This window comes from Sciurus vulgaris, assembly GCF_902686455.1.
Source record: "Sciurus vulgaris genome assembly, chromosome: 3".
Taxonomy (NCBI): Eukaryota; Metazoa; Chordata; class Mammalia; order Rodentia; family Sciuridae; genus Sciurus; species Sciurus vulgaris.
Window position 1 is genome coordinate 112151338 of NC_136463.1, and position 27779 is coordinate 112179116.

Below are 27779 nucleotides of genomic sequence, written 5' to 3' on the forward strand. Positions count from 1 at the left end.
TTTATCAAATACCATTCTGCAAAAAAGCCCCATTCAGGTCAGACTCAGGCTAAAAAGCTACGCTGTGAAAAATTACCCACATTTCCACTAAACAGCTTGTGAACACACCAAATATGACATACCCTCCCTTCCTGTACCTTGGTTAACCAGCTTTGCTTTTTTTCCCAGAACATAGATCAAACTCTTGACTTCTTATTACAGACTGAAGTGATACTTGCTCTGTCCCTTCCCTGCCCCAATTTTGCATTTGACATTTACTGTCATAAAGAAGAATTACACTTCTGAATTAATACCACAAAAAAGCAAATGACCTATATACTCAGCTTTCCCAGATGACCCGTGGTAGTTCCCTAAGCATTTTTTCACATCACAGAAGACTTTGAAGTCATCTCTCCCAAAATAAATGTATTTCTTTCTCCTTGGCTTTGTGGAATAGGGTTAATAGGAGATGCTGCCTTCATGTAATCTAATCTTTAATATAATTCTAGAGAATAAGCAATAAGCAATGCCAGTTAGATTATATGTGATTTTCAAGTTCTTACTGAAAATAAATGCTTTGCCAACTATATAGGTATTAGGGTGCTTATATATAAAAACTTGCTTATGGAAGCTGGGAGAGTAACCCTAAATGTTTGCTTTCCTCTGTATCAATGACAATATGCTTGTCTGTGCAGTATCTACAATTTGCATTTTAATCTCTCCTGCCAGCGGAATAAACAGTACTCTGGTGATGACTATACAGAACCCGCAACAAAGTAAATAGTCTCTACAGACACTAAGAGGATAAGCTAGAAGCAGGAAGAATTGACTTCCAATTTCAGCCCTGCCACTGACTAGGCCTGTGACCTTGGGAATATCTCCAAATTCCTGCCTTCTTAACTCTATGTCCTATTCTCACTGTTCCAGAATCACACTGAAGCACCTTCAGCCTGTCAGGCAGTCAGCAAATGGCAGGAAGCCTTGCTATTGTGCCTGAGAAAGGTGCTGTACAGTGCCTTTCATCTGAATGACTTTCATGCATATTCCACTGGGTGTTTGTGATTTCAAAGAACAGAAAGCATGCCCCACCTAGAAACCTTTTCATATTTTATTATTTATTTCTTACCATACAGACTTCCTTACCACACCCTTTTTTTCTCAAAATGACTAATTCTATAGATTAACCCCAAGTTTACACACATGCGCACGCATGCGTGCACGCACATGCACACACACACACACACACACACACACACACAGCTTAAAATCAGTGAGGGCTAGTTAACATATAGTCCATATTTTTCCCTTAAGAACAACTGTATCACCAGAACAAAGAAATCATGGATTTTAATGAATAGTGAATAAAATATAGTATGACTGAAAAACTATAATTGATACAAATTGATAGAGTGCTGAGATGGTTAACCATCTGGAATATATAAAGTAAGAAATAATGTGAAAAAAAAAATCTACAGGAGGGAAATTCTTTTCCTAACTTAACTTTTTTGGATTTTAGACACAACAATCACAAAGGTGTAAGATGCAGAGAATTCAGACTGTGTTGTCCCTGTTCAGACAGAATGAAATTTGAATTGGACAAAAAGAATTAGATTCCCACCCATTTTATTTAGACGTCCTGTAACAAAGATCTTTCTATGATCTTCCTTAGCACCCATCTCAGACCCTATGTTTCATTGGTCCTCATGAAGCATAACCCTTTATATTAAATCTTACACTTCCTGCTTTATTATAACTATGGATGTGAAAAAATGCTGATGTTCATCTTTGCTTATAACCCTTTAAATATCTGAACAGAAACATTCAAAACTTCCTTTTCCTAGGGCTCTCCAGAGGCTACTAAGTTTAAGCAAACAAGGTTCTGTGGCCAAATCATTATATTCTGTCACTCCCTATTCACACTTGACTCTAAAAAATTCTCAATTTTTCATATGCATAATCTAGAAAGTAAATATGAGTCTTGCTTTCATAGGCAGCATTAGAACCAGGCACTCGTATTAATTTGTTTTATTACCTAACTTTACTTAATTTCCCTAAGGTCTGCTTAAAACTTGAGCTGCTCTGGCTGAAAAAAAAAAAAAAATGATTCAAAAATCAACAATTCTTAAATAAAGGTCACCATAGCTGTGAAACAGGACATCAGTTTTGCAATGCATCTGTGCTTTCCCACTGAGCTGGGTGGAGCCGATCTGGTGGAGTCTAGAGATAATTGTGAAATGAGCCAATCCAAAAGGGCAGCACGACCTATCAAAAGCGGGACTCTTCCTCTTCCACGGCTCGGTGAAGGCCAGGAATGAATTTCAAGAGTTGCTTCCGAACACTTCCCCTTTTGCTTTTCCGGGGTAGAGTCCCAAACATGCTTGAGTAATTGCCTTCCCACAAGGGAGACAGGGACCCACTGCTGGTGGCACTGATGCTCCGGTTCCTTCTTGAAGAAGACCTCCTCAGAAACTCCTCCCCCTCCTTGGAGACGAAGCACTCGTCGTCAGTGCTCGGCTGCCGGCTGAAGGCGCCCTGGCTCGAGTCCTCAGACACACTCGTCTGGTAGCCGTCCTCGCCGTCCACTGTCATGGAGCTGAGCCAGCTCTTACAGCTGCTCACACTGGATAATCGATCCTGGTCCATGAGGGCTGGGGCTGGCCCAGGCAGGATTCCAAACAAAGACAAGTCATCCATGTCCATGTTTTCCAAACTTGGGCAGCTACCTGCATCACCTAAAACATAAGAACAAAGTCTGCTGTGGTCCGGATCTGATCATCAGACACTACAAAGACACCAAAATTTATCTTTAAGGAGAATAAGAATAGCCAGGCGCCATCGCATGCCTGTAATCCCAGGGGCTCAGGAGGCTGAGGTGGGAGGATTGCTAATTCAAAGCTAGCCTCGGCTATTTAGCAAGGCCCTAAGCAACCCATGGAGCTTTGACATGCACGAATAAGGGATTTCTCAAGGTCATTTGATGACCCATGTAGTAGGGTTTCATGGATTGTTCATGGACTAGCTTCCAAGGGAAGGGTTCCATGGTCAGAAAATTATAATGTCAGAATAAATTTAAACAAAATGATTCATGCTATATTTTGATCTGAAATGTCCTCCAAGCATCCAAGTGGTTAAGGCTTGATCCCTAGCATGGAGCTGCTGTGAGGTTTTAGATCATATGGGGAGGAAGGAGGTATCCCTCAGATTAAACTATGGGATCTTGGACTCTTCCTCTTCTCTCTTTCACTTTCTGGCCATGAAGAGATGAGTTTTGTCCAGCCACATGCTTCCCTGATAATGTGCCACCACAGGTCCAAAGCAATGGTACCCATCCATCATAAACTGAAACCTCCAAAACTAAGAGCCAAAATAAACCTTTTCTCTTCATATCTTGATTACCTCAATTAAAACTGACAGTAAACTAACATCCTTTATATGAGAAGAGTTTGACCTAGCTGAGAATATGCCATTATGACTTGTAAGTCACCAAATGTTCATTTCTTATACTTAAGTGATTCTGGATACGTTCATTAAAATTCTCATAGAAATGAGGTTAAAATTAAGAAACATTTGAGGAAATTCTGTCTTGAGGATCTTCTAATTTAATTCCTCTGATGGTTAGTTACTACTTTTTTATAATTATAATATTATTATATATCCATTTGAAGTACATGGGAAACACAGTCATAAATCAGAGAATTCACAGGTGTTTATGACAGAAGGATTTATGAAGTCAAATATAGCTAACAGTCTCAATATCCCAAGTTTTGTCTTGGGATACTTAAATGCTCTAGAATGGTACTTACAAAGCATCCCTGCCATCCAATTTATCTGAACAAATTGAATTTTATCTGCTTGACTAATTTTTTTCCTCAGTCCTTCATAACCTACATCTAGGTTCTTCAAACTCAAAGGTCCATCACACCGCATCTTCCTGTCCATACCTGCCTGCTGTGGCACGGTTTTGAGTTAGTTGGTATGCTACTAAAGGAGAGTACTTTTAATGCTGGCTTTAGAAAAGCATGATGAGAATGTGAATCTGCCTCAGGAAAGGTTCTAGAACACCACATATTCACCACACAAACACCTATGTTTTGTGCTGATTCTTTCAACTTCTGCACTCCTTTGTTCTTGGTTGACAATATAAAAAGAGTGCTCCTTTTCCATTTGATCTGCAGGGTTGAACATAGCTAGCTCTGCAGTAACTAGTCATCCTTTACTTTCTTCTACATATAACCTACACTATCTCATCTTAAAATGAGCTGATACATTTCCTTTGATTCTACAGTCAATTACCTTACAGAATCTTATCCTTTGGGTATTTAGTTTTAGAAAAGGCAGACTAATAAACTCCCTCAATTCCTCAAATGTTGTGTAACAGTGACCTTCTTTCTGAGGACTGCACTCATGTGGGGCCATTCTTGTAGAGCCCAAGGACCACTACATGTGCCCAACCACTTGGGATATACCAGACATTGAGGTGAAGTCTTCTCAAACACACATCTATGAAAACCAGGAAGTAGCTTCATTTGCAAGACTGCAAAGAAGTTTTTGTATGTCTATCTAACAAATTGGAGACTCTCAGAAATGTTTTATGAATTTTTAAAAATATTAACTGAAAAACATAAAAAAAGAGAAGTATCTGGTACATGTTTCAAAAACATTTATTTAAAAAAAAAGGAAGAACTTCAACCCATATCACTAAGCTATAAATAAAGACCTAGTTAGAGTTGTATCTGTTTAGATTAAATAAGGAACTCCCAAAACTAAAGAGCAAAGAAACAAATAACCTGATTAAAAAATGGACAATAGACCTAGGTAGACATTTCTCCAAAGAAGACATACAAATGGCCAAGAGGTATGTGAAAAAAAAAAAAAATGTTCTACATCATTGATCATCAGGAATATGCAAATCAAAACCACAATGAGGTATCACCTCACTTCAGTAAGAACAGTAGCTATCAAATAGACAAAAGATAACAAGGGCTGGTGAGGATGTGGAGAAAAGAGAACCACTGTACACCACCAATAGGAATGCAAATTAATATAGGCATTATGGGAAAGACAACAGAGATTTCTCAAAAAATTAAAAATAGAACTATCATGTGACCCAGCAATCTCACTGCTATTACTATATATTCAAAGGAAATAAAACCAGTATGCCAAAGAGATATCTGCACTCCCGTGTTTATTGCAGCACTATTCATAATAGCTAAGAAATGGAACCAACCTAAGTGTTCATCAAATGATGAATGGAGAAAGAAAACACGGTACATGTACACAACGGAATCTACTCAGCCATAATGATGAATGAAATCCTCTCATTTGTGACAATATGAATGGAACTGGGAGCCATGATGTTAAATGAAGTAGATTGGTGGTTACCAGAAGTTAGGGAGAATAAGAAGTGGGAAGAACCAGGAAAGGCTGGTCAATGGATACTAAATTGCAGTTAGGTAAGAGTAAGAGATTCTGGTCCACTATTTAACCGTAGGGTGACTATAGGTGACAACAATGTACATTATATTCCAAAAGTTAGAAGAAAGTATTCTGAATGCTTCCACCACAAAGAAATGATGAAAGCTTGAGAAGATAGATAAATTTAATATGATTTGAATATTAATGTATCAAATCATCATGATACTCCATTAATATGTACAATTTTTGTTTTTATGTATCAATTCAAAAATTCTTAAATTGTATCTTTTTCTGCAAAGTGATTATCATTTTCAACAGATATCCTAGGTTATAAATAGAAAATTGAGTTAAGTGTTATCCAAAGAGGAAATAAGAAAGTGTATTTCACACCACACAGCTAGTGGCTGTAGAGAATTGTTTGTACATAAAAGTTCATTTGTCAGGTTACATCAGTCACAAAACAAGTAGCAACCAACAAATATTAAGCTCAGTACTTCCCTCCAGAATGCACAGAATGGCAATAGCTATGGATTCCCCATTGCAGAAATCTTGTACATGTTTGTCTTGGTTAGGGACAAGATTTCTCTGTATAAAGGTAACTTTTACAATTTGAACAAATGATAGGAACTCTACCTGAAAAAAATGTGTAACCAAGCCAGCTTCAAGAAGCTTCAACAGCTTCTGAGAGCTACACAGCCCTCACACCATAATCACTTTCAGGAGTACAATTCATTTGCTTAAATAGTGGGCAAGTGAGGCCATTTTTCCTACTGCTCCTCCAATCTCCAGACACCTCTTGCAAGTGTGTGCATGAATGTGCATTTTTTATGCATATAGAGAAAGGGTATGATCTGACCTTCCCTCCTCCAAATATAGTTACTCCAAAGTTTATGACAATGAAAGACTCCTACCCTTGGTTGGTGCTGGACAATTATTTCTTGTAATAATATTAATCAACTTAAAGGCAGAAAGGATGAAACGTTAATGTGGTTTCTGAACATGGTTTCTGAACAGGAAACTGTCTTTACCCTGAAGCAGGCGCTGTTCCTGTAACTGCAGAGACCTGAACTCCACCCATTTTTTCTTCAAGGTTTGCTGTAAGAAAGAAAAAAACAGAAGTGCTTATTATTAGGAAGCCCCAGTAAGGAAAGCAATTTAATTCTAGGTATTGAGATTTATCATGAAAACTTTCTTTTCTTTCAAATGCTACAAGCCCTTCCCATTCATTTAAAAGATTTTTGTTGTATTTTGTACTAAAGGAGAATATTGAAAATACTAATTTCTCAAGGAATAAAATAGTAGCACCAATTCTTCTTTGAAAAATAAGAGAAACAATGAAATTTATATTTTTAAAAATGCTATAAACCTGGATTCTCTGTGTTTGTCAGACTTAACTAGCCATTTAGGGAAAGACTTGTACTCTAAAATTTCTCCAAATGCATGTGAAGGTAATAACAAGCTGAAACGCAAGAGCCCTGGAGTGTTAAATAAGCTGACAGATGTCAAATAATTAGAGGAATGCCTAGAACTTACTAAATGCTCAATAAAGATCACCAATCACCTGCAAGCCTAGGTAGGGCACTAAAACCACATTTTTTGCTATACATCTCTTTATTCTCTATACCACAAATGAGAACAGACTTGTTTTCAAATGTCTCTTGGAAGGCTAATCTTAGAAAACTGCTCAACACCCTGACTTCTTAGCAGTTTCCTTCCTCGGCTGCTGCAGCACATGAGAACCATGACCCACATTGGGAAGGAAGTGTCCCCTCCCAAAGCGGCATGCAAGATCTGGCCTCCAGCACAGGCAGAGATGAGGCCACAGAAATCCAAAGCTGACCAGGCAGAAGGCATCTGACCAGGCAGTTGTCACAGGCTCACTCGCCCTCCCATTCCTTGTCCTCTGCTCTACCCTCCTTTTGCCTTTTCAGGTTTCCATAGCCAGCCCAGCAGGTGGACACAGCTCAGATGTGCCACGGACACTCATCCTAAAAGAAAGACCACGTAATTGTAAATAAGCAGTCCTTTGTATAAAGCAAGCTAGAAAGATTAGATGAAGGTTAAAAGAAAGTGAAAAAAAATGTACATTTGAGAGGGAGAAGTTTAAGGGACAGAAAATAATAAAATTGCAAAAACATCATTAAATGCATAAAATAGGTCTTTGCTTACTCTTCAAGGACTGAACTATAACAAGGCAAAATCTTCCAAGCCTCAATAATGGTAGCAGTTAAAAGTAATCCTTATGGTTGCCAATATAATATGCAAACAATAAATCAAAGCAATAAAATGCTTGGCTCAGTAAATTTCTTACTCCTTCAGAGTCATAACATCTCTAATGGGTACAAGACTGCTGGGCTGCCTCAGGCACAGCCCTTGCTGACTTCCTAAGCCTGTGGATCCTTGAGGGTGAGAATCAGGGATCCAGGAGGTATAGAACTAACCAGAACTGGAATGCACACCTACCCCTTCTTTCCTGAAGAGATTTATCTCCTACAAGGGAACAGAGTCCAGTAGAGAAGCATAATAGTAGGTTGACAGTCAAAACTAAATATAGAAAGAAAAGGAAGTGATATGTCTGCATTTACTATCCAAAAATACAAAGTCAGGGCTTGCCAAGTATGTAATTTTTGTGAGCATACAGGTTTTAAAATAGCTAATTTGTTGATCTGGCCCAGTCATCTAAGTATGTCATCACTTAACACCAAGAAAATACCAGTGTAAAGAGCAGATGTGTCCAAGTGACTAAGAGTTTTTAGTCTGTAACTAAGTTTCCTTATTTTTCTCAAAGTCTGTTTCTTTCTGTGTTACTGACAGCACATTGTATATTTGAATAAACATGAACTCTCATCATTCCATGAGAACTGAAGCATATGTGAATTCTAGCCATCCTGGGCCACATCACTTGACTGAGCCTAGTACAGAGCCTGACCCAGAGCAGCTGGCATAATGTTTGAATATTGTTTGAAAGACCACACAAAAATGGCTTCAGGAAAGGACCTGCCACTACCACATTTTAGATTGGTTCCAAATATTTTTCAAGTGTTTTCAACCTCGTGAGACATAAAACTAAACCTCTTCCTGGCTTTAATACATTAACTGTGATTTCATACGTAATATGCTATTTAATTTTTAAAATTTTCCCCCAAATATTATGGACTAGAAAATAAAGTTTTGCCATATTTGTTAATGGCTACAAACCTAGAGAAAGGCAGGGCTAGATTTAAAACTATACACCTCAGCTAGCCCATTCAATGTGCTGTTTGCATATTATAGATCTGAATCATAGGTTAAGAGAAAGGGAATCCCTGAAAAAATGACTCAGAAGAGATCACTACTTTCAAAGAAGAGCTTTTGGACCCACAGAGAATCTTTGGGGAACAGAATGCTCACTAACAGTGGACACACAAAGAAATGCCATCACACAGATGGGAAGCCAGCCTGACCTTGGCTCTAGCTCAGACCCAGACATTTCTGACTCAAGAGATGAACTGAAAATTTCAAAATTAGAAGTGAGACAAAAATGAACCTCAAGGTCTATTGAACCTAGAAAAGTTAAAAGAGGTAACTATAAATTAAAATTCTATGGGGATGTATGGTTTAAATGCACCTGTTTGAGGCACAGAACTGAGTCAAGTTTCCTGCTTGAGAAATGGAACTTGGCTAAAGCTTTCATGCTAAGAAAAGGAGGTTGAGAAAAGCTACTGCTGTCTACCTAGAGAGGTAGGAGTACTTAGCATACTCTCATGACCTGAGCCAAGCCCCACACTGACTCTCCAGGGCAGGCGTCCAAGCTACCAGACCTGGCTCTGAATTGGGAGTCTTGAAGTGCTGTGTGGAGGCAGCTGTCCAACTATTTCATTTAGCTGAAGGACAAGCTACCACTCAAGGGAAGCAGGTGGTCTAAACTCCAAAACATCCATGCATGTTTAACAATAGCAAGATCATAAAATTAATAATGAAAACTTGGATTCTCTACAAGCAAAACGAAAGGAGCAAAGTGTTCAAAGAATGGTTGAGGTTGTGGCTCAGTGATAGAGCACTTGCCTAGCATGTGTGAGGCACTGGATTCAATTCTCAGCACTGCATATAAATAAATAAATAAAATAAAGGTCCATTGATAACTAAAAAAATATTTTTCAAAAAGTTTTCAAAGAAGTCCTTAAAACAAGAATGTTTATAATCCTCTGAGAGAGATAAATGAGATCAATATTCGTAAGAATAAAAAGTTTGAAACAAAGAAATGAAACAAGAACAGGTACACATGAAAAAAACTACTTGATGATAAAATATAAATAAATTTTAAAATTGAATAAAAAGAACACATTCTACATAGAACAAAGATAGTAAGAATGTTACTGAAGTTATTACTAAGGAAGATAAATCAAGAGACGCTTAAGATACGGTTAACAGGATCTCTAGATGATAATGTAGGAAGTGGTAAAGAAGGAATAGTCAAAGAGATCAACCTGATAGTTTCCAAATTTGAAGATAGTCACATCTTTAGATCAAAAGAGCACTGAGAATTCTAAGCAGTATAAATTTAGAAATGAGTCTGGAACTAATTTACATGTGGAGAAACTGTATTTCAATAAATATTTTTTTTAAATCTTAAAAGTTGCCAGAAACAAGATAAAAGATTGCCTCAAATACAAATATTGGTATTTTAAGATTTGAAAAATAGCACTTGCCAGGTGCAGTAATGCACACCTGTAATCCCAGCAGCTTGGGAGGCTGGGGCAAGAGGATTGTGAGTTCAAAGTTAGCCTCAGCAACTTAGTATTGCCTTAAGCAACTCTGTGAGACCCTATCTCTAAATAAAAAAAAAAGAGGGGGCTTGGGCCAGGCATGGTGGTACATGCCTATAATCCCAGTGGTTTGGGAGGCTGAGGCAGGAGGATATTGAGTTCAAAGCCAGCCTCAGTAACAGCAAAATGCTAAGCAAATCAGTGACACTCTCTTTCTAAATAAAATATAAAATAGGGCTGGAGATGTGGCTCAGTGGTCGAGTGTCCCTGAGTTCAATCCCCGGTACCAATACTATTATTATTATAATTGTCCTCTAGAGAAGATTACCAATGGGGGGATGGTATAGAAAGGGGAGTGCATAAAAGGTAGCTCAAGTGAAAATGGGGACAAAGTCACATTTGAGACAGAAATTAAGAGGTATTTATCAACTTAATACAATACATTTAAAACTTTCTAAAACTTTATCAATAAAATTTAAACACCAAAACAGTTCAAAAAGGAAAAGCAAAAGAAAGCCTGAGTTGTCTTACAAATAAGAAAGAATTGAAACAGCAGTTAAAAAGTATTCTCACCAAAAATGAACCTCAAACACAGATGATTCAGATGGCATTACAAGAATTCTTCCAGACAACAAAAAGCGGAAGGCAGTCCCCAGCTCGTGTTAAAAATCCAGTAAACTTGATATCAAAACTTGAAAAGGTGTCTGAGAAAATGAAATTATAGGCCAGACTATCTGTAAAATAAAGCCATTTCAAAAAATGGCAAATTAAACCTATAAGTATAGAAAAAATGATTAAAATTTAAAGGATAAATCAAGTTGGGCTTATCATAGAAATAAAAGTATGGTTTCACATTAAAAAAATCTTTAAATGTCATTCACCATACTTTTGTTTCTGAGTATTTTTTTTTGTCATTCATCATACTGACTGATATTTTTAAATGAATAAATAAGACCATCTTAACAGATGCAGAAAAGGTATGTGTTGAAAAATAATACATAAGCATTATAAAAACTACCAGAAAAGTGTTTTCCTAGAAAGAGTTCATTCCTAGTGGAGAAAATTGAAACAATTCTTTTTAAAATCAAGAACAAAAGTTTACCTACTATTATTATTTCTGTTTATCTTATATGGTAGGTCCTGCCAGTGTAGTAAAGTAACAAAAGGAACTGAATGTCATTTTGATAGATATTATCTTTATAGAAAACCCCAAATAATCTACAGATAATTTTTTTAGAAATTATATCATTTAACAAGATATTAGAATATAGTAATAACATGGAAAAATTGATTTCACGTATCTGTACATTAACCGTAATCCAAACATTTATCTCCCTTTTGCAAAACCAAATTAACTTTGACAGTTTTAAAAATCTAAATAATATGAAGCACTTTTTATACCTAATAAAAATGTAATGACAAAATATTAGAAGCATTCTCTTTGAATTCAAGAAAAATGCTACTACTATTTACAACTTACTAAAGATCCTAGACAATGCTATAAGAGAAGAAAAATAAATTAGTTAAATACTTGAACTAGTGCTTAGGATGTGGTTCACTGGCAGAGTGCTTGCCTAGCATGTGTGAACCCCTGAGTTCAGTCCCCAGCACCAATAACAACAGCAACAATAATAAATATTACTACTAATAATTAATATTGAACTAAAGGGGCAAAACTTTCATTAGCTTCAGTTATTTGTTTATATAGAAAAATTTAAGGAATTTATAAAACTATTATCCAAATAAAGTAAGTTTAGTATGACTACTAGATTTAAAAATCATATAAAAAACCAAAAGCAATGATTGAAAAAGATTATTTTATTGCAGCAATAAAAATTAGAGCATACATAAAATAAATATATTAAAATATGTGAAAATGTCTGAAGAAAATTACAAAATATTTTGAAGTGCTCAAGAGACCTAAGTAAAAAGAGTGAAAAGTTTTGTTCAAAGTGAAAAAAAAAAGTTATAAAGATTTTAATTGATCTTTTATTTGATAGATATAATCTAAAAAAAAAAAAAGGTTGTTTTCTAAAGGCATTTTTTAAATTGATTCAAAACATCACAGGAATGAGCAAAATGACAGAAGTATCAAAACCATTGTTGATGAAGAAGATAACAGAGCTTGTTAATGTACTAAACAGGCAGGAAGATGATATAAGATAAAATATAAATGTAATGGATAATTAATAAGTTCATAGTTTATGAGGAAAACCAAATAAAAGGAAGTTTGTTTTAAAACAAAGCACAAATAAATACACTGCCTGTGATAAGCCACACCATCTCTGCACAGACAGGCCTCCTCACTGTAATGCAGGGGTACTGTAGGAGGAAGAGGTCACTGGGGGCTGGGGAAGGGTCTGCAGGGCTCTACCTCATATAAATGTCAAAGAGTCTGGACTTCATGACTTGGGAGACTCTCCCCAACCTAGAAAAATGAGTTTTTAAGACCCTTAATGAACCATTTCAGGAAATTTTCACAGAATATCCAGCACTGTGCACTGTCCCTTGGAAATTCCCCTTTCAGAGTTGATAGTGTTTGCCAGTGAAAACAGGCTGAAGGACAAGAACAGCATTAAAGAGAGATAGTCTCTGTCTTAATAAAGGAAAAGAAGGACATTGCACAAGTCCTCTTTATTTTTTCCCCCAAACAAAATGTAAATCAAAAGAGATCACAGGTGCATCTGTGAAAAGTCCTTCAAGCAACGTGCCTTCCTATTGCCTTTCTGAGCCTCATAGACACACTGAAGGAGGAAGGAAGAAGGTGATTTATACCTGTTTACAGAATTTGACATTCCTGCAAAGGTAATTGTGTAGCTCTTGATAATTTAGCAGTTCAGATTCATCATAACATTTCATCTTCAAGGGCTATCTCACTTCCTCAAATGGATCTTTATTCTACCACTCACTCATTCGAGGATGAAAAATTTACCTAGCCTTATTAAATCAAATTACCTTTAAAACCTGCAGCTTTTCTTCAAGTTCTGTTCTTCTGAGAATCATTGTTCCATCAAGAGTCTCTATCCTATTTTAAGGAGGAAAAAAGGTTGGGGGTAAATAACGTGAGTGATTCATTTAAACAAGTTTCATCTTTATGAAGTTTGATACTTGAAGGACAGACCATACTAAAAATGCAACATAAATGTCACACTTCCACGGCCCTTCAAGTAGCTGGGACCTAAGCCAAATCTTCTCACAACATTTGGAGTAACAAAATGTGTAGCAGGGGAGCGCTCCCCTTGAAAGAGTAGATGAAAAGATCCTGGTTAATTCTTAAGTTTTATTTCATTTTATAAAAGTCACTGTGTGATAACAATGGCCGCTCTCTACCAGAATCTATTCTTTTGGGACAGGTTGAATCGGTTCATGAACTTAATGACTATTTATTGAGCATCTACCATGTGCCAAACTCAAGACATCATACTATACAGAAAAGGTACAATTAAAGCAGCAGGTACTGTGGCTCTCTCAACAGTGGAATCAACATGCTATTTCTTGACCCAGGGAGCAATCCTTTCCTCCTACGATTCAGGGAGCCTTTACCTTTATAAATTGCCTTATCACTTGAGAACAAGAACAAAAGAACCAGAACAACTATAAAATAATAACTCTTTCTTCTCAAACCTCTAGTTTACAAACTTTAATCCCAGAATTATCAACTTAACAGTATTCTTTCTTTCCTATGCCAAATGCTTTTCTAAAAATAGAAGGTTTGTTCTATCTTGAGTGACGTGGTTTGTTTTGTGTGCTCAAATTACCTTTATTTTGACTTCTAAACCATCAATCATTTATGAATCACATCTAAGCATTTTAAAATACTGGTTCAAATTCTTTCTGATAAGTAAGCTGTAACTGTGTTTAAAAAGCTGCAAGAAATTTCAGAAGGCATGATAAACGCATTAAATGTGGAGACCAATTTTCCTCTATTTCTTATAGTGTCATATCTGAGATAATGAGCTAACAACAAGCCAAAATGCTGTCTGCTTTCTAATTAAGACAGTCTTGATTCTCTGAGCCATAGAGGGGATTGCTGTGAACCTGTGTCACTGAGACTGTCAATATGGATCTGACTTGTCCATGTAATAGATGTGCACAGGCGAACCTACAGGCATTGGCAGGCCCTTTCCTTCAGTATCTGTGCAGATTGCCTTCCATTTGCCTGATCTGTGAACTTTCAAGTGCTATCCCCTCTATTATCCTTTATTCATCTGCAATCTGCCCACTTCATCCATGTGAAACATACTTTTCTGACTCTTTTCTGACTCTGCCAGCATTTTCTCTTAGACTCTACAAGGTTCTGCCTTCGGAATCCAACTTTCTCTGAAGCAAGAGTGATTTCTTGTTTTCCTTGAACTCACAGAACCCACAGAGGCATCTCTGTCATTTACCCCCACCAGTCGTCCTTCAAACTACTCACTCACAACCCCCAAAATATCCCTGAAGCATCAAAGAGTATTCACTAGATTCTTTCAGCAGCTTATGATGAGAGCTGTAGCTGAAAAGAATGGATCCTGGTATCCAAAGCATGCGACCAAATCCAGCCCTGTCACTGACTATTTGGGTCACCTGTTTAACAAGGTCCTCTATAAGCCTCAGGCACTTCGTGGACTAAAACCAACAACTAAGGGGCTGTGAAGAATGGATGGATAATATTGGACCTACATCAGTGAGAATAAAACCTAAACTCTTTGGCACAGCTGATGAGACCCATGATCTGCTCCCTGACCAATTCTTTTTTGTTTTTTTTATGTCCTATATTCTCACTAACCTACCAGCTATCCATTACACTGGGTTTCCCTCTGTCACTTCGATATGCCAAGCCCATTTTGAGGGCTCAGAGGCCTCTCTCTTTACCCAGAATGCTCTTACCAAGAATTCCTATGACCAACCTTCGCTCCATTAGTCTCAGCCCCAGGTTTCCCTGTTCAGAGAAGACCACTTAAAACATTTAAACTGAACAAGCAGACTTCTTACGCAGTGTTCTCTCCCCTTGCCCTATTTTACTTTCCTCAAAGCAATCATCAACAACCAAAATATTGAATTACTTATTTTTCAGACTTTTCTTATCTATCTCCTTCCACAATTATTAGAGCTCTAAGAAGATCTTCATCTTTGCCTCTCCTGAACGTACTAGTTACGTAGAATTTATCTAATAGTATAATTTTAATGATTGAGTGAATGCCATTTGCTAACTACTCATGAAGGTCTTACTAGGGTCTAGGAATGTTATGATAGATGATGATGAAGCTGTTTCTCCTTAAGTCAGTCTTGACTCGTGGAGGCTCTTAATGTTAATCTGAAAGTCAGTCGGGTCTCCAGTTGGAGAAACCAATATCTTATTAATAAGTCTGGAATACTGGTAGATGTTTTTGTGTTTCATGGTTGGAAGGGTTGAGCACACTTTATTTTTCTCCCAAATGGAACAAGGGGAAAATTAGTTGTTTGTGTTAAGAGGAAAAAACTCAGTCTTCTGACCTTTTATTTGTTGTAGCTACAAGGTTATATCAACAATGGAAATTGAACCAATTTCTCTCAGTCCAAAGAATGTGTGCCAGTTTAATTGAATTTGACATTGAAAATGCATTTGTAAATTCACAAAGACATTGGGGCTATCGATACCCACTGACTTCAGATGTTGACATTATGTTCAAGCCTGAGAAAACCTTGAAAGACAAAAGGAACTGATAAAAATATTTGTTCCCCATCCCAAAGCTGCAATATGCTGTTGCCCCTCTTGTGATCCCTGGACAAAAAGTCTATTCATTCACTCCACAAGCATTATGAATGAACATAATATCTTTGAAACCTGAGGGGAACTAAATGGATAGTTACCTTAGCATGTTTCCTGAGGATCTGATCAGGTCAACCACTTGCTTGTGTGTAAAGCCTTCTGTGCTCACTCCATTGATATTTACAAGGACATCACCTGGGAGATACCAAGAAAAATGAATGTTATATGGGTTGGTTAAATATCCCTCCTGACATGCAAATGAAACATAACAAGCAAGTTCTACACAATCTTAGAAATATTCAAGAAAATTTAAAGCAACAATCTCCACCTATCCTCCACTCTTCAGAAGTTTTCTTTCCTTGCTATGTAAATGGTTCCTAACAGGATCAAAGTTAATTTACCAGCTTGCAGACCAGCACAGTGAGCTGGACTGTCCTCCTGTATTTTGCAGATCATAGTGCACATTTCCGAGGAGCAGATGTTCTGATTCTGGAGCCTGTGAGTCTATAAAATTTAAAAAGATACAAAGTCACTATTTGAAACACTCAAACTGTAAGTGTGAACACATGAAATTGTGTCAATTATTGTTAAGTGGTAAATAGGTAAGTGCAAAAACAATTTGGGAAAGCTTTCTTGACTATAAATTGAATGAAAGGTAGCAATTTTGCAATTCTACCCGACAATGTGCAACCAACTTCATTCATAAAAAACATCTGGTATGAGAAATAAAGTGGGATGAGAGTGGCTCAAGATTTCCTGTTTTCAAGTCTAAGAAACCACCTGATGCTATCATCATTGCATATTTATTAAGAAAAATTGTTTCTTATTTCCCCATGGGATAAAACAATGGTGACCAAGAGTAAAATCCTTATGTAGTTCTTGCAAGCTAAAACACTCATTACAGAAGAATATGAAACAGTATGCATTCAGCAAGGGAAACACGCCAGCGATGATTATTTTAAATTAGAGTTTTGCAAATAATGACAATCTTCCCTCCATTTATTCACAAATGCTACAATTGACTCCATTACTTTCATTTCTAAGCACTCTCCGCTATGCCTGCCCTAAATTCTCACCAGTTTATCACCAATTAGAAAAAGTTAGATTTTGCCTCCTACCTCAATGTGGCACAGAAGCAGTTTGGTGGTGTTACATTTTTGTTTTTGTTTTTGTCTTCAAATTATACCAAAACACTGAATAAATGTGTGCTATGCACAGCATCCCAATGACCCAAAGCAAACATATTGTTGTTTTTAAAGCACTTAAGTTATGGAATCTAACTCCCCTCAAAATCAAAATCAGCATTTTGAGCTGGGCACGGTGGCACACGCCTGCAATCCCAGCAGCTTGGGAAGCAGGAGGATTGTGAGTTCAAAGCCAGCCTCAGCAAGTGAGGAGCTAAGCAACTCAGTGAGACCCTGTCTCTAAATAAAATACTAATTAGGGCTGGGGATGTGGCTCAATGTTGGAGTGCTCCTGAGTTCAATCCCCAGTACCCAGAAACATTTGAGTCCTAAAAGTAATCCACATTACATTACTGCTTTATTGTGCAGAAATTAATGTCCAATGTTGATTCTTTCTTATTTCACAACCCCTGAGGCTCCATATGTCAGTCATGTGCAAGCAACATCTAGAAACTTAGATCCGTTAACCTCCATGGGATTTCTGCTCAATCTCTTAGACATTCAGAGTCCCCATATCTTAAAGGTAGAAGGGATTTTTAAAAGATCATGTAACACATTTCTCATCTATATCAGAAACGGCTTTAACACTTTTCCCACAAAAGGTCTCAATACAGCTCAGATCCTTCCAGAGACAGAAGGTTGGTCTAGTTCATGTAGTTCATGAACCAAAGACAAAAACTGACACTCCTTTTGAAAACCACTGTTATAACAATTTTTCTTACCAGTGAGGATCTACCCTCCATCCCCAGCGATCAAAGTGAGAACAATACTGGGGAAAAATTGGATTTATGTAACTGGCATCTAAGTATATTCTCAATGGGTTTACATTTGGGGATTAGAAGTGGGAGTAAAATAATAGCCACCCCAAGGTTACAAAATAAGTACTTAAGTGTTTTTCTCCTCTCTCACTGATCTTCTGTCTCCCACTACAGGAGCAGTGACAGAATTATCACCTGCATTTCTTGGGGACACAAAGATCACACTGCCGTTTCTCATGCTCAGTGACCTTCGTTCCAACCTGTCATGATTGATTGTCCACTGATACCAACCACATTACTAGAGACTTTATATGTGTTATTGAAAATTCTCAAGGACCCAACAAGGCAGTAATTAAGAGAATAAGAACTAAAGTGTACATGAGTGTAAAGTCTATGTTCTTATCAAGCTGCATTATTTCATATGCAGTGTAAAATGGACACCCATGGAGAACCAAGGAGGAGGCTAGATCTCATATTCTCCAAAATGTCACTCTCCTGGCAGGCCAGGACCCAGATATGTTTTTATACATGGTACACATGAGGGGAGGGTATGTGAGGTTCTATATGGCATGCAAAATGTTCCCCAAAGCATTTCCCCTACTTGTTGACTTCCTGCCTCACCAAGATAATAAATATACTGTAGCTCACAGGTTAAGCCATAAGCTCATGTTGATCTAAAAGGTTCAGTAGTTCTGTGGCCTGTTATCTACTCATGATACTTTTGACTCTTAGCCCATGTAGAGTAAGCATTTATGGCAGGAAAGAAACATAAGGAACCAGTGATAAAAACAGCAGGATGAGAAAAATTAGCTACATGTATAATCATTTATCATGTTTTCAGTAGCAATTGCTGCACATTGCTCATTTAAAAAGAAGCAGTCACTGAACACACAGTGTCTCTGTAAAAGACTAAGTAGTGTTTCATGTGACCAGAGAATAAAAGAGTACTATACTTCTAAAATCTGAACCATTTCACCAATTACTATGGAAAATTATAGATTTTACCAAATTTAAAAATGGAAGAGGTCAGAATTAGAAGGCATCTTCTTTTCTCCTATAACTTTCTCCTTGTTCATTCCATTTTGTTTCTTTACTCTTAAAAAGTGTTTTACTTAGCACTTCCTGTTCCTGATCTTAAAATACATACTGAGTTTCCAATTGTGGGGCTGATATCACACCAAAGTTTTCTGAAAGCAGCACAAAAGCTAAGATCTAAAATCTGCAAAACACATCTAAAAGATATGTATAACTGCTGTGGAAAGAAACAGTTATGCATAAGCTACTATCATTGTGCTTCACTGGGCCAGATTTCATTTGACCTTACTCACCACCTCTCCCAATGTGGTCATGAAAAAGCAAACAACAAATAAAAAGTTAAAATTTTATGCATTGACACTGAAATACAAAGACTGTTAAAAATTTTCCTACGTCATGAAGAATCTGAGTAGAGTCAAACTTCTTAAGTGTTTCAAGTAATGAGAGTGTCGCCATCAGAAAAAAAGACACAAATCTCTCATTATGTCCACTAAGAAATCATGAATATCAAAAGTATCAGTAACTACACATGAGTACATGCATTCCACGTGCACAGTCTATCAGGTGTTTCTCTTGGAACCTGATATCCAATAAAAGAATATGATTGTGTGAAAACACGTAAAGAATGCACTTATTTAAAATGCACATCTGTAAAAAGTATTTCTGATCCATCTTACACTTAAGATGGAAACAGCTCAGTGCAAGAAGCTGTGGATATCTCAGGAGTAATATTTTCTCAGCTTCAGTGTTTTCTGTCTTTGACACCACTCAACACCCTGGAAAATTACCGCAAAACCATATACTGAATGAAATTCAGTCTCCACAGCTCTGTAATCCTAACTTCATTCCACTTTGCAAACGTCGTGACGCTATTTGCGCCACTTTCTTCCTTGCGAGTCTGGAAAATTTAAAAACTACCCACCTGAATTTCAAATCCAAATGTTCCATTGTCCTGCTTTTCCACAGTAACAAGCTTTCTGTAAATAATAATAATAATAATATTTTTAACTGCATGAAATTCAAAGTATCACATTTGGCACATATTTATCATTAAAAAATCACTGCAAGAATTAAGAATAGCTGGTATTTATGTAAACTATTATGGTGTGTGTGTGTGTGTGTGTGTGTGTGTGTGTATGTCTTAGCAACGGTCTAGAGAGCTATGTTCTTATGTGTCTTGGTGAAAAAACAAAAAACAAATAAATCTCTTTACCTTTGAGACCAGGAAAAATCACCCAAAGAACTTGATCTGGTCAAAGCAAGCTGAAAAATAGAAAAAGCACACAGTTATCTCAAGGTCCTTAAAATACAGATGTAAACAGCTCTAACTCACAAAGGACCTTGTTCTTCACCACTCTCTTTGGCCCAGATCCTTGAAGGTTGTTACATAAAGGCAGTCATTTCCAATCCCTAGTGATAGCAAAGAAGAGTTGGGAACCTGGACTTTCAGACATTCCATTTAAAGTAAGGCATAGTGACAAGAGTTCATGTAATGTGGAAGAACTCCAAAGCTTCTAAAGATGACTTCATCTCTGGTCTGTTTTTAAAACAGCCTCTGAAGATGAACTATAACAGCGTATGATCACACTCAAATCCAAAGAAAATAGCCCCCAAAGAATGCCACGAAACCCAAATCCTTGATAATGTGCAAAGATGCTGATGAAACGACTGTGTTAATTGCAGTAGTTCAGGATGCTAATGTTTTTAGCAGGATAAAATAATCTCTACAGAACCAACTCATAAACAGAAACATAATTCAGGTGAAAACAGGGACTCAAAATCTCAATGATGTTTATGATTTATTTTTGCAATTGTTTTGGAAGAATGTAGTGAAATTTCCAGCCAAGAAAGGAAAGGAACCTCAGAATGGTTTCATAAATGGTATAAAAATATTACCTTCACTCTTCTACACAAAGAATAAAAGATCACATAAACATAAGCTTTTGGGATATATTCTACCATTTTAACAGAGAGAAGTCAATAAAGGTAACACCTTATTTCTTAGGGGGCTGCAGCAGATTTTTGTGTGGTTTCTTTGTTTTGTTTGTTTGTAGCTTAGGAACGGTCAATTAGCCCATTCTCAAGTACTGTTCCAAGGACCCTAAACATATGGACATGCTGCTAGTTAGCATGTGGTATTTAACTGCCAACTTAATATGGTTGCCATATGTAAGCAAATGCATAAAATGTCCCAGTCCAGATAAACAGCCAGATAAAAAATAAAATAAGTAGAAGATAAGAACCAGAAGTAGAAAAATACATATAAGCAATTAATGCCTATTGACAAGTTATACAGAAACCTACATTACTCTGGGGAATTTGAATTACCAGGTCCAAAATGCCAGCAGTCTCACAAATTTTCTGGAGTGTCCCAGTGTTAGTAATTCAGCCACCAGTCAGTAAAGTTAACATAATGAAGAGGTGACCTCATCCCACAGATTTTATGTAAATTAGTTTTATTTGGCTCTTTTATCAGTTTTGGACCTTAGTTCATTAATATCACCCTGAAGACTGAATGAAACAGAATGACTCAGAGGGACAAAACAATCCTTAGACTTGCTAAAAGAATCTACTTTGGATTTATAAAGCCCAAGAGTACATAAAGCCTACAGAATGTGTGTGGCTTGTTACAACCTGATTGTGCATCTGAGGTATACTATGAATAAAGACAGAGACCATTTAGTTGTTAGTGGACTGCCTTCTTGGAATGAGGGCAATGAGCTTAACATTCCTAAGCATTCTTAATCTCAACCATAGACTGTGCTCACAATTTCTTGATCTATTTTCATTACCTTCATCTGCTTGCCTTTCATCTTGAATTCAGATTCTTTAGGATTTAGGTTGACTGCATTTAATTATGTCATCTGTAATCAGAACTAAGGCTTATATTTTTAAAATACTGTTCTCGCTATATTGTCTTCATGTTATCCATATATTCACATATGGATGTTCCTATGGACATGTATATGCATTTATACAAAGGACATATTTGACCAGATACTTCACAACTGTAGGTAATCATCTGCATGGGTTAGGTCTCTTGGGGGATCTATTTGCTTTCCTTTCTACCCCAGTGCCTACCACAGGGCCTAGAATAGAATGGTAACTTAAAAATAGCAAAGGAGACAAACAGAAATAAACTACTAGACAACACAAGCAAGTGTCTGTTGGGGGAAGACGCAAGTTAAAATGTTCAAGTATAGGAGCATTGTATTAAGATATTCTTTAACTTTGTCCTCATTAAGTTAAATATTCAAGGGAAAAAACTCAAAGATAATTTTAAAAAGTAAGATAAAAGTTTCAAATCTCAAATATATAGCAAGTTTTAAAAATAACAGAAAACAAATAGAAGGCGAGAAATTCCTTCTATCCCAAACAGCAGGAAGTAAGAAGAAATAATTAATAGAAAGCAAAGTAAGGTAGTAATGTCTTAATACACAACTGCAAAATGAATGAATGGTGACAAGAGATAATAAATTATTAAACCTCCAGCCTTGGCAATTTCAAATGCCTTTTTCCTAGGCCTATAACCAGAGCACTACTAAACCTCAAGATTTCTTCCAACTGGCCTTTTAAATAAAGAACCTAAAATCTTTAAGGTCCACAAAACAGATCTGACCTCTAGAAGAAGGAACATTTCCCAGCTCCCACATTCTAACCTTTCTATGTTGCCAGTTAACCAAAGATGAAAATATTTGTCTAGCACAACATGAGAAACACAGGTGTTCAATTCCTGAGCACTGACTCATTTGTATTATTGTGACACACACAGAATCCGACTAAGTCAAATTATAAATTAGGTTCCATTCTGGATTAGCAAAGAATCAGTTATAGGCACCTAACATAAATAAAAGTCAATTTAAATAAATTAGGCACCATCAAATTCTCTGACACTGGCCACATCTCCACACAGCCTCCTTGATTTGACCTGTGCTATCAGATTAAGGTGATTCGGAAATATTCTCGAGGTTCATCCACTGAGTGACATTAAGCATGTCTAGGTTCTTGCCAAGGGTCTTACACTTTGGGAACAGTTTCCCTTGCACCTTTTCCCTAAGGTGAGCAGCTCAAAGATGTGACTAGCAGGGTTGGTGCTCCCCACACCACCCTGCCAGCCAGAGCTTCTCCAGACCTGTGGTGACGGCACCAAAAATCATGAATGAGGAACTGGTGTATAACTCACAGCATATGCTGGCAACAGCTGTCTTTTATTACACATTATCTAATATGAGAAATCTAGGTTTAGCAATTTGGCAGGCTCACAAACTACACATTCAGTTATGACTGCTGAATACACAAAGTTCCTTATCTCCTAACTGGCCACTAATAACACCTGGCATTAAACTTAGGATCATTCTTCTCTTTTCAGTCAGATGACTAAAAGATCAGGCATTAATATTCAAAATGTAATTTCTCCTGCTATGAAGTGATTCACAGCTGTCTCTTTACTGAGAAACCAAGACCAAATACTTCAGCTGTCAGTTTGCAAAAGTCAGGGGGAATTTGCCCCTCGACCACATAACTAGCTTGCTTCAAAGAGGCTCAGAGTTCAGCACGCTAGCCACTTCTGCTGCTAAGTTACACACTGCTACTTCCTTGTCCAGCTCTGAGCTCTGATTTCCTGAAAGAGTGGGATTAGGAGAGAATACAGAAACACCGGTGGGGTTTTTTGTTTTTAATGTTTCAAAAGTCTCAAAGTATGTGTTCTGCTCCGTCCAGTCCCCTGTCTCATCTTCACTTCCCAACTGTCCCATGAATCATGCTCCTCCACTTTTGAGTCAAGAGCATTAGGACTGCAGGATTTCCAGAGACTGTTCAAAGATACAACCGAATGACTGAGCTGATGTCAATTTCCTGAATTGAAAGTGCCCTTAAGGAGCCTAAACAGAATCTACAGCTTCCCAGGAAGGTATGATGGAAACTCATGAACCTCATTTTCATACCACAAAACGAATTAAAGAATATATTAAAAATTCTTTACAGCATAGTTTCCTACCTAACATCATGAGATGATCACAATCCTCTGATACAGGTAGGAAACCTTGGGAGATATGGTACCTGATGGATGTGCTGACAGAAATACTGAAAGCTCTTATAGGACAAAACCAACCAAGAGATACACATTATGGAGTTCAGCACCAATTCCCTATCTGAACTTGCATGTGAAATCCGTCAGCCAGAAGCTGCCTACTTAGAAGTAATTTCATAACTAAAAGAAAACCAAGCCATGAGAATCCATTCATGGTGCCACTAACACATAGTCAAGCTTCTTTCCTGGTTCTCATGATAGCATCCTGTAAAAACTGCTTTCAGTCAGGCCCAGTCACTACACCTCTGACCTTCCACATTACAAAAACTATCCATCTTTCTTCTTCCTAAAGAGTTTTCCATTCCAGGAATTTTTCTCCCTAAAACTATGTTCAAAATTAGAAACCTTACTGAGATGTCTGGTGCTTCCTACAAATGCAGCTATTGAAATAATATGCACACATAGAAATTTATTTTTAAACAATTCCGAATGCAAACATGAACTCATTCTGAAGATTAATCTGAAACTAGAAGCTAACCAGATACAGCTTTGCAGAAACCAAAGCCAACAATAACAAGAAGTAAGAATTGTTGACGTCAGCCCTCCAAGTGTTGAAAATAACAGTGGGCCGCAAAGCACCTGCTCGTGTGATTGCCTCACAGGGATCTTGTTGCCTGCAGTTCAGTCAGTGCCAAAAGGGTAATCATTCTCCCAAAACAAGTCTCTACTCACCGACTCCCACGTTTTCAGAATAAGGTTCATAAATTATCTGCTGCTCAAACGCGCAGTGGCTCTCTGAACTGGTCAAATCATCATCATCTCTCTGTGTCCTCATGTTCTACATCCATGGATTCAACTCACCACAGATTGAAAATGTTCCATAAGCAACAACACTGAATCTTTGAACAGTAAACATCTATTTAGAAGATTCCAAAACGTTGAGAGGAAACTAGAATCAAGTTTTGTTGATGAAAGTTGTATCAAATCAGAAGTTTGTATAAGTCAAGAGGTTTTGTTTCGTTTTAAAAGCAATGTTCATTACAGTAAGAAAGAGCTGTTTGAAGAGAGAAAGTCTGGCATGTACTAAAAAATGACAGAAGTGGAAGGGAAGGACTAGAAAAGAGAAGAAAATGTGCATACACTGATGGTTCTGGGGATGTATGTGTGTGTTTGTGAGCTTATCAATACACTCACACATATTTAATATGCCTAAATCCTATTATTAACTTCCACCAGTAAACAGATCTCTCCTACCGACTGCCTTTTCCTAACTCATGCTATCATTACTCAGGCTTAAAGCCAAATGTGCCTCATTTATCTCCCATATCTACAATATTCAAGTCTTTCTGTCTCTTCTCCACTGTCTCATTTCATCTTTATCTACTGCAAACTTCCCCCCTCACGCCTAGATTCTCTTCACCAACCCGACCCCACTTCAAGAATAAGGTTCCTAAACTCTCTACTGTTCAAACACATTTAGTGGCTCTCTGCAGGTCGAATTACAGTCAGCTTCCTGTAGGTTTTCCATCTGTTGATTCAACCAACAGAAGACTGAAAATATTCAAAAACCGAAAAAGTTCTGGATCTGTACTCGACATGTACAGACTTTTATAATTATTCTCTAAAGAATACAACAAAACAACTATTTACATAAAATTTACATAATACTAGGTATTATAAGGGATCTAAAGGTAATTTAAAGTATGAGGGAGGTCATGGATAGTTTATACACTAATATTATGCCATTTTATGTGATTTTGATGGTCCTTGAACCAATCTCTCATAGATAGCAAGGGATGACTGGACTGCTTTCTCAGGGAAAGTTGTCCAAATGACCTGCAAAGCAGCCTTGCTCTGAGGTCTCCTCGCACCTCGGGCACATGCATGGGGTCCCACTGGCACCCTACCATATTGTTATACAAGCCTGCCCTCAAGATACTAGAATGGTGCCTCAGCAATAATTCCCTTCTTCTGTAATATCCTTCAAGGTTGTATTCAAAGGTGTGCTACCTGGATGACAGCATTTATGTCGATTTATTTTGTGTAATGCCTCTTCATTCTACTTCATGAACTGTAAACTCTCTCTCCAGGCAAAAAATGTGCTGTTCTACTCTGCCTCCTATGGGGAGCATGATGTCTGTCCCCATGTAGCAACCTCTTTGTAGGTGCTCAGAAACTATCTGTTGCACTGAAATGTCTGAGCTGAAAAGTAAAGAAGTAAAGTTGCAGGATTAGAGGACATGAAGGGTAGAAAGTAAGTTTCAACTCTGATTCAAAAATTTCCAACTTTAACAGTAAGTATTCTACCAAAAGAATGAAATCATGGCCTGATCAAATGAACCATATTTAACATGATAGCTACAAGCAAATAGAGAGAAAGGAAAACAGGCTGCTCTATATCTCAAAACTGAAAAAAGATGTTGGTGTTTTCCACGTTGCTTTATTTTCAGATTGGTTGTAGATTGATAGAAATGTTCATCATTATATTAAACTGTGTACTGTAAAAATACTTTAGACTGAGAAAGATGGATAATCTGTTACAGCAAATCATGCCCTTGTCTTCACTGTGAAAAATACCAAGACTTAACTCAATAGATCACTAAAAAATCATGAATCTCTCTCCATGCTACAACTCCCAAATCCTGAAATCAGAAGGATTTGGAGGTACACATGATGTACACTCAAGATTTAAGTGCAAAAATCATTCTCTAAAGCAATTCTGAATATTTTCTAAATAAGTACTTTTTTAAAATTGAAGTAACAGGATGTAACAAACCCTAAGAGTAAGTTACATAGACAAATCACAAAAAGGTTAATTTTTTTTTTTTTTACGTATTAGAAATTGAAGGACAGAAAACACAATAAATTCATTTGGACTTATATTTTTCTAAATGAGTTTTCATCCTTAGAGAAACATTCTGCAATAAAAATTTTAAATAACAGAATTTAGCCTTTCATAAGCACATTCTACATGTTAGTCACCATTAAGTACTGTACATTTCTTACTTAATTATCATAGAGCCTAATAAGGGTGCTTCTATCATTATCTTCATTTTACAAGAAAGGAACCTGAATCTTAAGCTAGTGACTTGTGCAGGATGTCACAGCTACTAATAGCAGAGATGGTAGTCCATCTGGCACTCACCTATCCAAAAAAGTCATCCTTTCCAAGAGCATGAGGTATATGCCAGTGCACTAGAGCTGAAGAAAAATAATCTAGTGCACAGAATTTGTCCTCAAGAAAAAGATTTCTCTTTTGATTATGAACTGAAATTACTGTCAAGGACTGGGAATAGTGAAGATGAGAAGAAAAGAATCAATGGAGACAAAAAGGTGGAAAGATCAATAATTCTCATGCCCAATGATTTTCATTTTACTTGAGCACCTCTTCAAATGAGAAAAACAGTCTTTCAAGATTAAAAAAAAAAAGGTGTTTGATTCTGGTCTTGAATCTCTGAATTGGCCCACTAGATCTGTGGGCACCTTACCTCTCTCCTCACCCCTAATCTTAGTCACTAATTCCACAGCCAGTCAAACATTTTTAGTATGAAGTCAGATGAACATACCACTCTGCTCTCAAGAGAATACAAACACTCTTAAGGTCAAAAATAGCAATCATACCTGCTTTCGTCCTCGAGGCAAAGTAGCCACAGTGTCTGCCAGCATTTGAATCCTTCTGTTATCATCCATGGTAAGATTTCCTGTAAGTGTGGGGTAAGAGCTATATGCTGAACCCGCACAGTAGTCCACCAAATTGCCATTGCTGCTTTGTTGCATAAACCTTTGTAAAGACATTGTGAATAAAGATTACTCCAGCTTGCACATGGCTGAGTGGCCTTGCAGGGTGGGGGAAGCTAAATGTACTACCCTCTGACAAGTAATCAAAAGTAGCAAAGCAGAAAG

The 27779-nt window shown here is 37.2% G+C and overlaps 1 protein-coding gene and 1 long non-coding RNA gene across 2 annotated transcripts in view; one reads left to right on the forward strand and one right to left on the reverse strand.

Moving 5' to 3' along the window:
* Positions 1-27779, forward strand: part of LOC306656540 — a 109731-nt gene that overhangs the window by 68184 nt on the left and 13768 nt on the right. The gene's annotated exons all lie outside the window — the stretch shown is intronic.
* Positions 1309-27747, reverse strand: CYTIP (cytohesin 1 interacting protein). The gene is made up of 8 exons (XM_079131823.1): positions 27498-27747; positions 20061-20110; positions 19770-19824; positions 16272-16374; positions 15972-16065; positions 13095-13164; positions 6423-6489; positions 1309-2711 (listed from the first exon to the last, which is right to left on the reverse strand). Exons 1-8 carry the CDS (start codon positions 27669-27671, stop codon positions 2245-2247), a joined length of 1080 nt encoding a protein of 359 aa, XP_078987949.1. The 5' UTR covers positions 27672-27747; the 3' UTR covers positions 1309-2244.

What these genes read in the sequence shown, in the direction of transcription:
- CYTIP (XM_079131823.1), bottom strand. Translation starts at nt 27,671, where the DNA reads ATGTCTTTACAAAGGTTTATGCAACAAAGCAGCAATGGCAATTTGGTG. An exon ending in TCCTCAGGAAACATGCTAAG is followed by an intron (nt 13,165 to 15,971) that starts GTAACTATCCAT and finishes TCCTTAAAATAG; the next exon opens with GATAGAGACTCTTGATGGAA. An exon ending in AAAAGCTGCAGGTTTTAAAG is followed by an intron (nt 6,490 to 13,094) that starts GTAATTTGATTT and finishes TCTTTCTTACAG; the next exon opens with CAAACCTTGAAGAAAAAATG.